General features: G+C 45.1%; 1 protein-coding gene across 7 annotated transcripts in view; it reads left to right on the forward strand.

Annotated features, from left to right (window-relative positions):
• The first annotated feature begins 10,765 nt into the window (after nt 1-10,765).
• GRM7 (glutamate metabotropic receptor 7) overlaps nt 10,766-17,805 on the forward strand; it is an 843,273-nt gene continuing 836,233 nt past the window's right edge. For 5 of the 7 annotated variants that reach the window (XR_013960786.1, XM_080671907.1, XM_080671909.1 and 2 more), the window contains exon 1: nt 10,766-11,615. Coding sequence is in view for 5 of the 7 variants with exons in the window: in XM_080671907.1 (XP_080528033.1) it covers nt 11,097-11,615 (519 nt within the window). In the remaining 2 variants the exon portion in view is untranslated. The remainder of the gene's footprint in view (nt 11,616-17,805) is intronic. The other 2 variants (XM_080671910.1, XM_080671911.1) reach the window with 2 other exon arrangements.

Here is a 17,805-nt window from a genome sequence, read left to right on the forward strand (position 1 = left end):
ATTATCTATGTTTAAGAATGTATGTGATTAGGTTAGGCTCACCTAGGTAATATCTCTCAAAGTCAACTGATTAATAACCGTAATTACATCTGCAAAACTCCTTTCACCATGTAATATAATATGATCATGGGGTTACTTTTGGAATTCTGTCTACCACACTGTTTTATTGTATTTGTCTGCTGACTCCCAAATCTGTCATTGTTATATGTTTTTATTGACTACTCTTCCCCCTGCCTCTTCTCATACCTTATCATCTTTATTGGGTTCTACACTGTGTGAATGTAACATGAAGTGTCTGTTTAAAAAGTGTTACATTTTGTTTTGTCAGTCATTACATTATTTGTAGATCAGCTTGGTACTTTTGAGGTTTGTTTTTTATGATTTTTAAGGGTTGATGTTTAGCTGTGCTACTAAAATGTTACCTTTCTGGGTCTCTACTGAATGCTCTGAGTATTCAAGAAGATCTCTCCCCTCTGGAAGGTTAGAACTCCAGTGTCTTCTAACTCTTTGTGAGTGCCGCTGCAGTTTCCCAATAGTTGTTATATTCCTGGGGTCCCAGATCCTCATCCTGTGTTTTCACAGTTTATTGTTGTTGATCCAGAACTCAAGGGACCCTCATACAGATTTCTGGCCCTCTTTCTTTGAGTAACTATTTTCTTGTGCTCTTCTCTGCAAACTACATCCTCCATAGCCTCCCTGAACTCTGGTCTCTGTCTCCTCAATTTAGTCATTCTACCATGCTCAGCTTGGGTCTGAAAAACAGCACCAGGAAAGTTGGGACATTCACAGAGTTCTCCTCATTAGTTCTCCTTCTTCAAGGATCACCATCCTAAGGTGCTGGTTCCCAATGTCTTAAAAGAGTTGTTTAATATATTCTGTCTAATTTTCTAATTATTGACAATGAGAGAGGAAAGCCTGGGACCAAGTACTCCACCATGGCTAGAATAAGAGGTCCTCAATCAAGATTGACTGGCTGAATGAATGTCTATAAGAGCTTAGCTGCTACCTCTCCCATCAGAAACAAGACTTGATCACAATTCTTTTTTAAAAATATATTTTTTATTGATTTCAGAGAGGAAGAGAGAGGGGGAGAGAGAGAGATAGAAACATCAATGATGAGAGAGAATCATCAATCAGCTGCCTCCTGCACACACCACACTGGGGATGGAGCCTGCAACCCAGGCATGTGCCCTGACCGGGAATCAAACCGGGACCTCCTGGTTCATAGGTTGACGCTCAACCACTGAGCCACACTGGTTGGGTGATCACAATTATTATGCATTTGCTTTTTCATCGGGTAGGGGTTTTAAGGGACTGAAAAATAAAAATCTTTATACGATAAAGAACTTATATGGCTAAGACACTAGTATTAACTTGTGTTACACAGTTTCAAAGCAGATATCTCCTCCAAAGAATCAAAGCTTCATGAGAAATCTCCCCCCAAAGAATCAAAGCTTGCAAAGAACATCAGTAATTACCCTACAGAATATTGTTTGAATATTAATGAGGTGTGGATATAGGTCTCATAAGACATATTTAGACAGAGAGATCTGTCAAATATTTTAAACATTTTAACAATAAATTTATGACATCTCTGTTGACTGTGTTGAAGGACACAAAAGCTCATTTGAATGGCCATGTTCAGATATTGTGAAAATAGAGCTATTATAAAATATAAAATACTCAACTAATATTTACCAAATCAAATCATACCTCAGTAGACTGGGCTAAATGTGTACACTGATACCATGATGAAAGGGATACTTAGGAACCAGGAAGGAAGCTATGCCTTTGGCTCACTCCAAATGAAGTGTTGAACTTTAACTTGATTCAGACAGGTGTTGTACTTGGCAGTTTCAAGATTTAAGGGTAGGGAGTCATCTGGTCAGGAGTGACAGCTCAGTAGCTACAACAGGAAATGGCACAGGGACAGAGTCCTGGCAAAGACAATACAGCTTATCTAGACTGTAAGGTACAGTAGAGGTATTCATAGCCACATGAAGACCTAGATGGCTGATTGAGACCAGACACACCCTACCTGTAGTTTGTACTCTGCACATGAGTGCAGTTAGGGGGAGAAAGCAGGAATTGAACAAACGAGTACCTATTATTCATTGGACATGCCCTGAACATGCTTCACCTAGGAGGAATAATCCTAGAAACACTCTTCTGTTAGAGATCAGTGTCCAATGCACAGACAGGTATAGATTATAGTAGTTAAAAGCATGGTTACTCAACTTAGACATGGGTGTGAGCTCTGCCTCTGTACCCACGAGCTATAGGTGGTAGAGTGGTTGAACTATATAGACTTTGAGGATAGACTTTCTGGCTTCAAAGTTGAATTCTGGTGCTTCCTAGCTTTATGTCCTTGGCAAGTCTCTTAAAAACACTGTGCCTCAATTTCTTCACCTGAAAAATAGAGGTGATGATAATAATACCTACCTTACATGTATTTCGCTAGATAAATTTGCACTTTACTATGAGGATTTGAAAAAATCAACGTGTGCCAACCACTAGAGCAGTAAGTACCAGATGTGTTATCTATTATAATTATTTTTTTGTGTAAAATTAGGGTAAGAACAATAACAGTCTTCCTTTATAGGTTTGATGCAGAGATTAAATGAATTGCCGTCTACAAATTGCCCATTCTAGTGCCGAATAGACAGTAGGTGCTGAATGAAAAAGAATAAACTTCGCACATTGGTCATGGTTAATTCAAGAAATCCATGAGGTTTGACCAGCAGATTCAAATGCCTCCAATGCCCATAGATAAGCAAGTTTCAAGAATATAATGGTGTGATTCTTCTGAATGATAAAGCAAACTCCACTGCTTTAGAATTACTGCTAACTTCAGATAGGTAAAATATTATACCTTATATATTTTATATGTGTTACATACATATGCTATTGCTGTATTTGTTATCATGAGATGAATATAAATTATGTTTTTAAGACAATTTAAAAATCTATTAGTTATACTCAAGCCTTCTTAATTTTACTTTCCACTCAACTGGTCATTTTAAGTCACTGTGATTTGATATCATATGCATTAAGAGCTACCTAGCCCTAGCCGGTTTGGCTCAGTGGATAGAGAGTCAGCCTGCGGACTGAAGGGTCCCAGGTTGATTCTGGTCAAGGGCATGTACCTTGGTTGTGGGCACATCCCCAGTGGGGAGTGTGCAAGAAGCAGCTGATCGATGTTTTTCTCTCATTGATGTTTCTAACTCTCTGTTCCTCTCCCTTCCTCTCTGTAAAAAATCAATAAAATATATATTTTTTTAAAAAAAGAGCTACCTCTAAGACTATTATACTCCATGTCATAGAGTTTTAAACTTTCTCTAGTTCATTCCCATGGAATCCAAGAATTAGTAGCTATTTTTCTTTTCATTATCTGCTTATTTTTAGCAGTAACAACCTAAATTAGCAGCCTCAATTTTGAAAGGCCCCTACTCAAATGAACTGCTAGTGTAAGCAAAGAATGGAATATATCTGAGTGTAAAAATGTAATGGTGGAAGCCAAAGCAGCCTCAGGCACTGCTGGATCTAGGGTGTGAGATGACCTCCTCAGGGCTCTGCTTTTCTCTGTACCTTTGATCTGCTTCCATATGGGTTGATTTTATTCTCAGAGAGGTTTTATTCATATGGTGAGAAACACAGCTACTGAAAGCCCCTGTTTCTACCCTCATAAATAAGAATTCAAGAGGAATAATAGTTCTGCCTTCTTTATGCATCAGTACATTAGCTTACAGGTTCTTTACCCATCCTTCAATGAATCATCCTCAGCAGGGGAGGTGGTCAGTTCTCCCAACCCTTGATGTGTGCTACCATTGAGTTCGGTTTTGTGAGTGAGGCATTCATATTGACAGCGCCATCTCAACTCATGAACACTGGGAGGGATCTTTCCCATGGGAATGGCTGATGATGTTACAAAAGGAACAGCAGGAACATTTCATCTCCTACCAACTTAGAGGATGTAGAGAATTAGAGGGTTTTTTTAAATAAGATGGGACCAGGAAATAGATGCTGGGTAAGTCTACTACAAATAAATATGATAGAAAATCATGACAGGTGAACTAGAAAATCTTTTCTCTTGCTGTCTCTCCAAGAAAAAGTGACCTCCACTCAGTAGTTCAAATCAAAGGTAAGAGTGTGGGGGTGGAGCTGGGGGGAAGCTATGGATGGAGACCTACATGGAGGATGGAAGAGTAGCCAGAGCATATTAGCAACAGGGATCGCAGCAGCAAAGGAGGACAACTTTGTAATTATAAATTGGAAATGGAGACATTTTCTGCAGAAGCTGATGGGCAGGGGAAAACAATAAAGAAAATAAGTAAAACTGAGATGATTAAGAAAACGCAATACTAACAATATAAATTAGGACTGAGCCCTTAACTTTATTTATTTATTTTTTTAATAAATCTTTATTCAGATTACAATTATTTCTCCTTTTTCCCCCCATAGCTCCCCTCCACCCAGTTCCCACCCCACCTTCTGCCTTTACCTCCCCCCCACTGTCCTCATCCATAGGTGTATGATTTTTGTCCAGTCACTTCATGAACCCCCCCATACCCTTTTCCCCCTGAGAATTATCAGTCCACTCCCTTTCTATGCCCCTGATTCTATTATATTCACCAGATTATTCTGTTCCTCAGGTTTTTAATTCACTTGATTTTTAGGTTCACTTGTTGATAGATATGTATTTGTTGTTCATAATTTTTCTCTTTACTTTTTTCTTCTTCCTCTTCTTTAAGAATACCTTTCAGCATTTCATGTAATACTGGTTTGGTGGTGATGAACTCCTTTAGCTTTTTCTTATCTGTGAAGCTCTTTATCTTCCCTTCAATTCTGAATGATAGCTTTGCTGGGTAGAGTAATCTTGGTTGTAGGTTCTTGCTATTCATCACATTGAATATTTCTTGCCACTCCCGTCTGGCCTGCATAGTTTCTGTTGAGAAATCAGCTGACTGTCGTATGGGTGCTCCCTTGTAGGTAATTAACTGTTTTTCTCTTGCTGCTTTTAATATTCTCTCTTTGTCTTTTGCTCTTGGCATTTTAATTATAATGTGTCTTGGTGTGGTCCTCTTTGGATTCCTTTTGTTTGGGGTTCTCTGCGCTTCCTGGACTTGTAAGTCTATTTCTTTCACCAGGTGGGGGAAGTTTTCAGTCATTATTTCTTCAAATAGGTTTTCAGTATCTTGCTCTCTCTCTTCTTCTGGCACCCCCATAATTCTGATGTTGGTACGCTTGAAGTTGTCCCAGAGTCTTCTTACACTATCTTCAACTTTTTGGATTTTTTTTTTTTTGCTTTTTGCTTTTTCGGTTGAGTGTTTTTTGCTTCTTTGTGTTTCAATTCTTTGACTTGATTTTTGTGTTCCTCTTGTCTGTTTTTGGGTCTCTGTATAATATTTTTTATTTCAGTCAGTGTATGTTTAATTTCTAGTTGGTCCTTTTTCATATCTTCGAGGGTCTCGTTATATTTATCGGCCTTTTCTAGGATATTCTTAAAAAGCCTTATAACCATGGTTTTGAATTCTATATCCAGTCGTTTGTTTTCCTCCATTTCTTTCGTTTGTGATCTGATTCTTGGACGCCGCATTTTCACTGCTTCCCTGAGTTGGTAAGGTAGATTTGTGTGCTAGGTTTCCAATATGGCCCAGTGGGTCTGCCTCCCCAGTTAACCTGAGGTGGACACTCTTGGTGCACCCCTTTGTGGACTGTGTGTTCAGCCTTGTTGTAATTAAGTCTTGATTGTTGTTGGTATCACTGGGAAGAATTGACCTCCAGGCCAGTTGGCTGTAAGGATCAGCTGTGTCTATGCTGGGAGAAGTTCGGTGCTGGAGACAGCCTTATAGGATTAGATTGCCAAATTGCAATAGCCTCTGTGCTCAGCTTGGATGGGGTGGAGTCTCAGTCTTGGCTTCCTGTCAGCCTTACCCTTGCACGCACGTGCGCGCCTTCAGACCTCCACCTTCCCTGGCTCCTGAGTCTCTGCCCGAGAGTCCAGACTCCCCCCACAAGAGTGTGGGTCCCCAGGGGCTCGCCTGGAACCGGGGTTCAGTGCAGTCAGGAACCTCCGACTCCCTTCCACTAGGGAAAGCCTGTGGCAACCTCCGCAGCCTTTGTGCGCACTAGCGTGCGCGCGCTTTCAGTCCTCCGCCTTCCCTGGCTCCGGAGTCTCCGCCCGAGAGTCCAGACTCCCCCCACAAGAGCGTGGGTCCCCAGGGGCTTGCCTGGAACCGGAGTTCAGTGCAGTCAGAACTGGGGCCCAGTGCATTCAGGAGCCTCTGACTCCCTTCCACTAGGGAAAGCCTGTGGCAACCTCTGCAGCCTTTGTGCGCACTGGCGCGTGCGCGCTTTCAGTCCTCCGCCTTCCCCAGCTCCGGAGTCTCCGCCCGAGAGTCCAGACTCCCCCCGTAAGAGCGTGGGTCCCCAGGGGCTCGCCTGGAACTGGGGTTCAGTGCAGTCAGAACTGGGGTTCAGTGCGGTCGTTGGCTTCCTTCCCCCTTCCGCCAGAGAAAGTCAGCCAGGCTCTCAGCCGCCCTTCCTCTCTGCGCGCACAAAGACCCTTTGCCATACCTCCAATTCTCTGTGAGCTTTTATCTTTCCTTCTAGTTGTAGAATTTTCACTCAGCCAGCTTTCCTGTGGTTCTGGATGGTGTCTGTTCTGTCTTTTAGTTGTAGTTTTGAAATTGTTGTGCGAGGCAGCAGTTTAGGTGCTTACCTATGCCGCTATCTTGGTTTCCTGAGCCCTTAACTTTAGCTACACATTTCATTAGTTCATTTACAAGGACAGATTACTGACTACACAGAACCAAACCTGTGAACACATTGTATAATGTATCATCTTTGTGTCTAAAACTAGATTCTCCTCCAATTACATATAACACTAGAACAACGACGGGCCCAGTTTTGGATTAGCCATTCTTACACAAAGATTTTCCATTCATATAATCTAAAAAAATAAACACTGTGTCACCTATTGTGTCCCAGATCCTATGCATCCTTTTTCCATTTATCTGGTAACAGATCACTCTTGCCGTTTGGTTCAGGTGGTGCTAGCGCCTGGCTTCTGTCCTTCCTCAGCCAGGCTATGGCAGTGGCCCCAGGTATTGGTCCAGGAATGGACACTGGAGTCACGAAAAACCGATTAGAGCCTTCCAATTAAAGTTGATTGAGAGCTTTAAGGTTAGAGTATTCAAATCTTATGCAAATTATGTAAAGTGAAATTACTAGTAAGCCCACTAATCATCCTTTACGTTCTAGAAACTGCATACTGTGACTAAGAGGACAGCAATTTATCTGCCATCATTTCTGCTCTGCCACTTTGTATTTCAGTCACTGTCGAATAAAGACAGTGGGAAATGGCAAAACTGGTTCTCATTCATGGAAAACATGAGTGCTTCTTAGGTACAAAACACCATTCCAAACATTCCTGTCTGGGAGAAAAGACAAATAATACCCAGCCCTTACCCTCAAGACTCTTACAACCTGGCAGGGGAAGCAAGACATGCACACAGTGCCTGCAATGAGAAGAAGATAATGATTGCTGCCAGATGTTTGGGGAGAATGAGCAGGGCTAAGAGAGAACACAGAATAAGGCAACATTAATAGTCAGCCAAGATATATTTATTGAGCAATCACAGGACATGAAATGAAAATGGAGGAGTAGCCTGGCCAGCGTGCCCGGGCATAGACCTATGAGCAGGAGGTCAGGGTCTGATTCCCAGTCAGGGCACATGCCCAGGTTGTGGGCTCGATCCCCAGTGCAGAGCATGCAGGAGGCAGCCAATCAGTGATTCACTCTCATCATTGATGTTTCTATCTCTCTTTCCCTCTCCCTTCTTCTCTGAAATCAATAAAAATATATTTTTTAAAAAAGAAAAGAAAACAGAGGAGTAGAACATGGGTCCAGACATGAGCAGGTAAAAAAAAAAAAAAAAAAAATCAAGTGACATTACTTGCTACCAGCTTTCCAAATATTTTTTGTCACCAAGTTCCTAATAAATAACCTTAAATTTAAAACTTAATAACAATCTAGTCTCTGTCAAATACAGCCTGAAGTACCGATGTCTAAATAATAGGATCATAGTACTTGTGTTTCCAAGTATGCCTTTCTATTACTCTGTTTGCTTCTTTTTATCTTTCCAAATTAGCTGATGCTACCTCAAATAGTATCTATTTCAGCTGTTCCACCATTTTTGATCTGGTGTATTGGAACATTGAATTAAAAGAGGATATTTTTGTTTTTGAACAAGAGGAAAAAATAGTATATAATTGGAAAAAATCTAGAGGCAATCTTTCAGGCAAGGCTGAATCCAGGAATTCAGGTCTTTTCATCAGGCCCCTACTTATCTCTGCCCCTATCCCTCCTTCTCTCTTCCTTTTCCCTCTTTTGTATCTCTTATTATGAGATTAAAATATCCCCCGTTTATGTGGAAGCTCCTGGCACAGCTACAGGTTCTTATCCTCTTACAGAGCTCCAGGACCAGCAGGAAGGAGCTGGGCCATCACAGCATAAGGGTGTACAAAGCGTGCACTTATGTAGCAGAACATCACACCTAAAAGTGATTGATAACCACAGTGTACACATGGATAGATTAGCATATTAATTACAGCACTGTTTTCTTGAAGATGGTAGTAAATGCTGTTCTTATAAAATCAGAATACGACATTTTCCAAAATATAAAATGTTTTGAGGCTTGGATGGGGGGGAGGGGCTTTTTTCCCCTAACTCATGCACAGATTGTCTATTGGATAGTGGTAACTCTGTGTTACTACTGGAGTTTTACTTCAGCAAAGTCCTGGATGGTTTTTGTTGAGTTCCATTCTCATCCTAATCTCATCATCACTATAGTTCAAAGGATCCCATGCTTTTACTAGACAAGCCTGGATTATGGGAATTGGCGTCTATTTTTCTCAAACCTTAAATATTGAAACATGGAGAAAATGCATATCCAAAAAGAAATTGATGGTCTCGAGTGTCCTTAGAAAAAAGAGGAATAGATGGTGGGCAAGAAAAATAAAAGTCCTCTATACCAGGAAATGTTTGTAATGTTTTTTGGATATCGCAACGTTGGTTTCCTACATATAAAGCAACAGAGTGTATTGGCTTAAAAAGAGCACCATGGCCAAAGGCACATGGCCTATTTTAACAGAGGATTTGGGAGTTAAAATATAACTTGGAGGGCATCCAATTCAATCTCATCATTTTACAGATGGGGAAACTAAAACCCATACGGAGGAATAGAAATGCCAAGGGGTACCCAGGTAGTTAGTGACTTTTTGGTGTGTGTGTGTGTGTGTGTGTGTGTGTGTGTGTGTGTTGTACAAGGTCATCTTTCTTTAGTACATTAACAAGAACAACAAAAAGTATAGTCTTGCCCTAGCTGGTTTGGCTCACTAGACAGAGCATCAGCCCAAGAACTGAAGGGTCCTGGGTTCGATCCCCAGCCTGATCAGGATATGTGCAGGAGGCAACCAATCAATGTGTCTCTCTCACATCGATGTTCCTCTCTCTCCCTTCCACTCTCTCTAAAAGAAAAAAAAAATGGAAAAATATTCTCCTTAGGTGAGGATTAACAACAACAAAACAAGGTCTAGCCTTGGTTCTGGTTTTCTCTCACCCTCAAATCTGTGCGATATGGCTTTGCTGCACTCCAACAGAAAGCCTGGAGAAGAGCTAGGTTAACCTGCCTCAGTGCACTCTGGGCCCCAAGGACAGAGACATCACCTTTCCTAATATAGGAACTAGGGCCACTTGTTGCTTTAATGGCCAAGTTTGTGCTGGGCCTGCAGGGACACCTTTGAAAAAGAGCTTCTTAATTGCCCTGCAACCTGCTCTGGCATCCTGATTTGGAGAGAAAGGCTTCCGGAATCACTGAGGAGACTTCTGTCTGCTGGGCTTTCTTCCTCCTACCTGCCCGCTTTTCTGCCTTTCCCGCCCTCCAGAACCTGTCATCAGCCAGAGGCATCTCTGGAAATGGGTAGGAGGGAGCCTTACACCTGTCAGCACCTGAGAAGGAAGTGGGCTCTGCAGAGTTCTCAGTCCTTCCATCTCTTGCCAGGGAAATAGAAAAAGGGGGAGTCTGAGGTTTCCACCGCAGATTTAGGGGCTACTTCGTTGGTTCATCCCGCTCTGGCCCCAGTAAACCCTGAAGACCAAGCATGTACTTCCTTCCACTCCTAACGTTTCTTGTTGGCATCTTTCCCTACAGCGAGCCCATGCCTGGCCCGGAGAAATCTCTGGGTAAAGGTTCTGTAAGTCATGAATCAGGCTCCTGTGTGTATGTACGTTTTTCTTGAGAAAAACTGACACCGAGAAATCAGCAGTAGAGACGGTCTTTTCCTGGCCCTTCCCTCCATCACTTGCGAGACTCCCATTCTCCAGGAGCTGACAGCCCGGCTCCGGACTCCAGGTCGGGAGCTGTCAGCACCATACATCCTGGTCCCATCCTGGGGCTGATGCCTCCGGTGCATGTGGGTGCAGGCGAGGATCATGAAGGCTTCTACAGAGAGAAGGGGGCCAGAATCCCTGGCCTGCGACCTGAAATCCCTAAATTCCCTGGGGACCTAGAAACTCCCAATCGCAGGCACTCCCTCCCCCGTCCCCCCACACGCCAGCCGCCCACCCAGTCCCCCCCTTCCCTTTCCTCAGCACGCAGTCCCTCCCTGCGTGATGATGCAAACCAGTGGGGAGGGCGGGCACTGGGAAGGGTGGGGATAGACCAGGAGCTAGCGAGGGAGGGAGGGAGTGGGAGGAGGAGGAGAGGGAGCCGAACGACCATTTAAAGCGATAGCAATCCGTGCCCTCTCCCCAGTGTTGGGCTGTTGAAGAGCTCCAGCGGCAAGCCAGAGAGCGCCCGCGCGGAGCGCCGGCTGGCGAACCCGAGAGCGCACGGCACCCCAAGCTGGCAGGCGCCGTGGGACCCCCCCACACTCTCCGGCCGCCCCTCCCCGGGTGCCCCCACCCTCTGTGACAGCAGGAGCCTCCGGGCTTTCCCCGAGGAACTCATCCCACGGAGCCTGGACCCCGGCGAGCCCGCCACCGCACCCTCCAGCGCCGCCGCCGCAGCCAAAGCCGGAGCAGCCGGAGCAGCATGGTCCAGCTCCGGCAGCTGCTCCGCGCCCTGACTTTGATGAAGTTCCCCTGCTGCGTGCTGGAGGTGCTCCTGTGCGCGCTGGCGGCGGCGGCGCGCGGCCAGGAGATGTACGCCCCGCACTCCATCCGGATCGAGGGGGACGTCACCCTCGGGGGGCTGTTCCCAGTGCACGCCAAGGGTCCCAGCGGAGTGCCCTGCGGCGACATCAAGAGGGAGAACGGGATCCACAGGCTGGAAGCGATGCTCTACGCCCTGGACCAGATCAACAGCGATCCCAACCTGCTGCCCAACGTGACTCTGGGCGCGCGGATCCTGGACACTTGTTCCAGGGACACTTACGCGCTGGAACAGTCGCTCACTTTCGTCCAGGCGCTCATCCAGAAGGACACCTCCGACGTGCGCTGCACCAACGGCGAGCCCCCGGTGTTCGTCAAGCCGGAGAAAGTAGTTGGAGTGATTGGGGCTTCGGGGAGTTCAGTCTCCATCATGGTAGCCAACATCCTGAGGCTTTTCCAGGTAGGGGGGCGCTCCCTCAGGGGCAGAGCGCGCTGTTCCTCCCCCCGCTGTTTATCCTAAAAAGCTGGTTTGGACTCCAGGGGTGCGGGGTCAGGTCAGCCTTCGCGCATCTCCACCCCGGAGATCCTGCCGAACCCCTTCCACCCCACCCGAGGAAGTACCTTCCCTGCTTGGTTCCTTTCCCCTCCACCTCTCCCCTGTCTGCGCTACACTCCATCCGGCTTGACATCCTGGATTTATGGCCCCATTTACAAGAAGCAGTCTGCGAAAAACAAGGCGATGATTTAAATGGGTTTGCATTAGAGTGAAATATGGTCCGAAAACAGGCTTGTAAAGTGCCGGCCTCCCGTGCGAGCCGGGTAGGCGCATGGAGTGTGAAAGACGAGAAGACGCCTGGAACCCGGGCATTTCTCAACTCCCGGGCTTCCCGGCCCCAAGCCGCCCAGCGAGTCGCCGCGGCCACGGAAAGATTCGGGAAGAGCTAGGGAGGCACTACTTAAACCGGGGGCTAGGTCTTCACCTGCATGTGGATGCTAATTGCCCACCTCCGGCGGGCTGGCTTTCCCGACCTGTAGCCTGTCTCCCGGGAGACACTCCCCAAGTGGGGAGATGCCACCCTCAGACGTGACCCCCGGTGTTTTGCTGGGTGCCAATGCTGGCACCGTCTAAATGGCATTTGCAGCCCGGCCACTGGCAGGAGCTGGGCGATCAGCTTTCTACTCCTGCCACTTCAGAGCCAGAGATGAGCTCATGCTAACTGCGAAACAAAATCGCTTTCGCTGCCTCATCCCTCCGCCCGCCCTTTCCCAAGACCTCCCTAACGCAGTACCCCCCCCTCCGGCCCCCCAACCCCAGTCCTCCGCTCCCAGGACGATTCCCAGAGCCGGAGCCCGGCGAGAAGGCGCGGGGAGCAGGGAGCGAGGCAGTGAGTGGGGCGCACTGAGCCAGGCCCGCGGTCCGCAGGCTCCGGGGCTCCGGGCACCAGAGGGCAACCACGAAAGGGGAGGAAGGCGGTTGGGGCCCCTGAGCGGTGGGTTCCGCCGCAGCTCCACGGCAGGCGCTCCCGCAGCCTCTGCCCCACCGCTCCCATGCTGCCTTGGGTATACACGGATGGCTTTGGGGTGAAGAAATTGAGGGTCTGTGAGACTGTGGGTTGCCTTCTCCTTGTCTCTCCATGTTTCTCCCTATGTCTCTTTCTCTCCTTTCTCCCTGATTTGTTTTCTTTCTCTATTTTTTACCCTTCCTTTCAATGTCTGCCTTTCTTCTCCCTCTGCCCCCACCTCCGAGTTTTGTGTCCATCTCTGTCTTGAGGTGATCCTTTCCTGATGCACAGCTAGCTCTCTCCCTGCCTGGCAGTGCCCAGCCCAGTTAACCCCTCTCCAGATGTCCAGGCTGACTCTGGTGCCCTTTGGCCCCTGTTAAAGAACTGGCTCCCTCTCCCGGGCTTTTCCTAAGGATGTTGGGTTTCTGGAGGGGACTTCTTGTGAGATTCAAGCTGTCACCACATCAGCTCCCGGGAGTGTGAAGTTTGTGTTTGTGCCAGAAGGAGGGGTGCCTTCCAAGGCTGCAGCCTGATTTGGCCTCTCTGAGGTCCCGGCCTCCCTAACCCCTCCGAAGTAGGGATCCTGAAGATCAAGTGCTTTGGGGGCAGCCTTCATTCTGAGTTGAGGCTTTTAGGAAGAGCTTGAGTTGTTCAAAGCAAAACCCCAGTGCTGCCTTCATCCCTGAGTTAAGGCTAGACAATTTGAGGGGGCATTACCCTGGGAGAGGATTCGTCAGAGATCACCTGGGAATCCCCAGGCAATTCACGGGTTTTTTTTCCAGAGCCCTGGGGGTTGAAGGTGTGTTTGGTGTTTAGCATATTTAAACTATTTTGCTGCCTGTTTCTGTCTTCTCTGGGAGCTGGGCGGTCCTGCAGATGGGCCTGTCAGATGAAAAGAGTGAAATGTTCAAGTCCAGAGAGAGGCTGCAGATTGGGTGGAAGGACTGTTTGCTGAGCCAGGTTCCAGGGGGAGCTGGTTCCTCTTCTGGTGTGTGAATCTGAGGCACTTGTGAGGAAAGAAACAGCTTGCCTTACACTTAGTCCCTCCATTCCCTGGGCTGGGAAGGAAAGGAGCCGAATGCCAGTGATAGCAGTGTGGGTTGGGAGCAAAGCCATTCAGAGAAAACACTGTCATTTTCCCCTAATTTGCAAATTGCAGCTATTCATGTTGGATTGAGCAGCTGAGGGGGGAAGGGCCCCCCAGTTTTCACCTGCGTCTATTGAGAAGAGGCTGGTAGTAGGAGGAATGCATCAACTTGTAGCTTGTGCTGCAAGCTGGCTGTAACTGCCTGTGTGGGCATCCTGGTTAAACACTGCCCATGTTGGGATATATAGCGGCTTTTTTATTTTTATTTTTTGCATGTGATCTTAGAGACTCCTGACATGCAATCCAACCCTCAGGTTCCAGACTGTGTAAACTTGCAAATTGAATAGAGAGAATAGTGGTATCCAGACCCATTGTTCAAAGGCACAGAGGAAAAGAACGGGAGGTGAATCTTCTCTGGGATTGCTGGGTTCAGCAATCCCAAACACAAAACTCCTTTAAATGATTGCAACCTAGTTCTCTTTTCCCCAGCCCCTGGGGGTTGCTGTGGGGACCATGCCAAACCTATCCTTTAAGACAGAAATGTATGGTGAGAGAAGCTTCTAGGCTTAAGGGAAGGAATACCTAGTGACTCAAATGGGGGTTGCTAAGCGCTGGGGTGCAGGAGGGAGTAATGAGAGAGTAATAGATGTCACAAATGCTGCTGCTGCCAGCAAAGCCTGGAATGAAGTTCTTCTCTGACAGGGCCTGGGCGAGAATGACTGCTCAGATGTAAATAGTGTGTATGACTTCGAATTCTCACTTGCCTGCTGGTGTCCCAAAGATGTAAGCTGAGCAAGTCTCTCTCTCTCCCTCTCCTCTATCGGAATTGGTTAGTAAGTGGCATGTCTTAGGGCAGGATTCATATCCAGTGGGTCTTACAAATCCAGGAATTTGAGGCTAATGAAATTAGTGTGTGGCCAGGGCTCTGCCAACTATAATTAAGTCACTGTTACTGCCCTGCAATGCATTTTCAGCCTCAAAGAAGCATCCGGGAGGAATTTCTGGAGATTTGTTTCTGAGCCTGTACAAAATAATACTCTCTGATGCTAAGAAAGATTAAATGCAAATTAATATTGACTATCAGTAACATATTTTGAAAATAATCACCGAGTGGGGATGGCTAAACGTAGAGAGCTTATGTAATACAGTGCCCAGAGGCTAAATCCCCGATCACTGTTTCATGGGCTATAAGTAAGATATATTAGAGTGGAAAGTAATGGGAATGTGTTTATTCAAGGCTTCTCTGGTATTGACTTGAGAGCAAATACTCTGAAAGTATAAATTACTCTTGCTACATCCTGGGTCTGAATGAGCCATATTTCATGTGTAGTGTCATAGTCTGAGCTGTAGACTTGGAATTGAATGGCATCTGTTTCAGTTTTGTTCCCTCAACAGCAACTCAATGGAAAAAGTGTCCACTTGACCCTTGTCGGAGGATATTGCCAATTTAAACCTGTGGCCTTTATATCATAAGTGAAATACATTTGTATATTTGTAAATGTTTTCTTTTTGTCCATGGAAGCTTAAATATTATCTCAAACTTTTAGGGTAACATTTTATATATAAGTGCCTAGTGTTCTTTCTTCCTTTTTTCTTCTTACCTATCTATCATCTATCTATCTTATGCAGTGGTTCTCAACCTTTCTAATGCCGCGACCCTTTAATACAGTTCCTCATGTTGTGGTGACCCCCAACCATAAAATTATTTTCGTTGCTACTTCGTAACTGTAATTTTGCTACTGTTATGAATCGTAATGTAAATATCTGTGTTTTCCGATGGTCTTAGGCTCTACAGCAGCGGTTCTCAACCTGTGGGTCGCCCACAGATTGAGAACCGCTAGCAGGGTCACCTAAGACCATCGGAAAACACAGATATTTACATTACGATTCATAACAGTAGCAAAATTACAGTTATGAAGTAGCAACGAAAATAATTTTATGGTTGGGGGTCACCACAACATGAGGAACTGTATTAAAGGGTCGCGGCATTAGAAAGGTTGAGAACCACTGAAATTGGATAGAATGGTACCTAGTATGGTGTGGTATTATTATTGTGTTGTTGTTGTTTTTTTTTAAACAACTCTAACTTACTGTTTTTAAAATTTCATAAATATAGGTGTCAATGCCATTTGGAATAGTTTCTATAACAATCTCTGCCTCCACATTTACTGTTTCAGGAAATTTACCTAACACATGGTGAGTGGGCAATTTTTAAAGGGGCATTTTTTAAAAGAGCAGAGAGGGAAGGAAGAGAGATAGGCACATACTATATTTGAAGAGACCTTCACGTGTATTTTATGTGTACATACTCATTCAATCAGGGTGTTTTTGGACATCTTTCCTTTAAGCATCATTGAAATAGTGGATGCCTTTAATTCAATTTTATAAAACATCTCTTTGTGTCATTATTTTGCTTGGAGAAAGATTGTTCTTGTCAAAACGCTTGTGTTTCCAGCATCCACTTTGAACATTTGAGTGAATTTGGGGGAACATTTTAAGAATAAATATTCATATCTTTGTAAATATTAGTCTAGGTGATTTCCCATATTCATACTTTTCCCTTATTATTTTATTCGTGTGCTCCTTCATGACATATATATTAAGGCTAGTGATGAGGAAAATGAACTCCTAAGTCAACTTACTGCATGGTAATGACCCGGGCAGGGAGTAAGAGTGGTGGAGTTTATAGAAGGAGGCATAGCTCTCATTACTCAGTGTCCTATCCCCTTTCATCTTGCAAAAGCACCAGGCTTTTCTTTTGGAAAACTGCAAACAGTGGCATTCTGCCTCCTCCATGGCCCAGGGATGATTGGTTCAGGTGTAGGCATCTGACCTTGGCTCCGCCTATCAGAATCCTCCCCAAGATTTTTCTGTCAAAGAAAAATGGACAAATTGTCTTTTCTTCCCAGAACTTCCAAGCTGGGGATATATGACTTTAGACTCCCAGTGGACATGCCACACAAGAGGAGGCTTTCTGTAGAAAAAAGGCATGCCGCTGAGCAGGGTTGAGTGATGGAGAGAGGCAGAGTCTTGTTGGCATTCTGGAACTCCCAAACCCAACTCACTCATCACTGCATCCCTAAATTTCCAATGCTTGTGGGGTTTTTGTTTGTTTGTTTGTTTTTAAGATTTCCTTTCAGCCATGTTGAAAGCAATTGAAAGTATCATAGCTACAACAGCCAAAATCCTATCCAATTTCCGACTTTATGTAAGGTCTGCTGACTGGAAATCAAGTGACAAATCGTATCTGACAGCCCTAGTTGGTTTGGTTTAGTGGTTAGAGCGTCTTCCCTTGGACTGAAGCGTTCCCGGGTTCGATTTTTTTGGACAAGGGCACATATTTTGGTTACAGGCTTCATCCCCACCCTGGTTGGGATGCAGGGGTATATGAGGGAGACAACTGATCAATGTGTCTCTCACATGATGTTTCCCTCCCCTTGTCTCTCCTCTCCCTTCCGGTCTCTCTAAAAAATTTGGAAGAAATATCTTCAGGTGAGGATTAACAACAACAAAAAATCATACCTGATATTTTCTTCACTTTTAATATAATTTTTCTAGCCCAGGCTTGGGATATTCAAAACTTTGCATCCTTTCCCACTCTTCCCAACATTTACTGTTTGAGCTTTCAGCATTTGCCATCTAGATGCAGTTGAGAGAGAAGGCAGACACTTTCTGATGTAAATTGCAGCCTATAGACCTTCCATTTGGAAGCTTTAGAGTCATACTTGGTTCCTTTCATTAAAGCCAATCTTTTGTTGATGTCCCTGGGGCACAGAACCATCTTTATGGCATAATGGAGTAGGAAGTGCTTTCACTTGGAGTCACTCTATAGTAAGCATCAAGCCTAATGTTGTTTCTCATCCTTTTTACTTTAAATAGGCAAAAAAGAAAAGTGCTAAACACATCTTCCCAACAACTAAACTGCACATTTGATTACTATTTTAGAGGACATTTATGTAACACATAGTCAGACTAATTAATGGACCTTTTGCCAATTGCCACAGTAAATATATATGTTTTATGCACTTAATAAAAATACAAAACAATAAAATCTTTTTACA

This window comes from Plecotus auritus, assembly GCF_963455305.1.
Source record: "Plecotus auritus genome assembly, chromosome: 6".
In the NCBI taxonomy this organism is placed as follows: Eukaryota; Metazoa; Chordata; class Mammalia; order Chiroptera; family Vespertilionidae; genus Plecotus; species Plecotus auritus.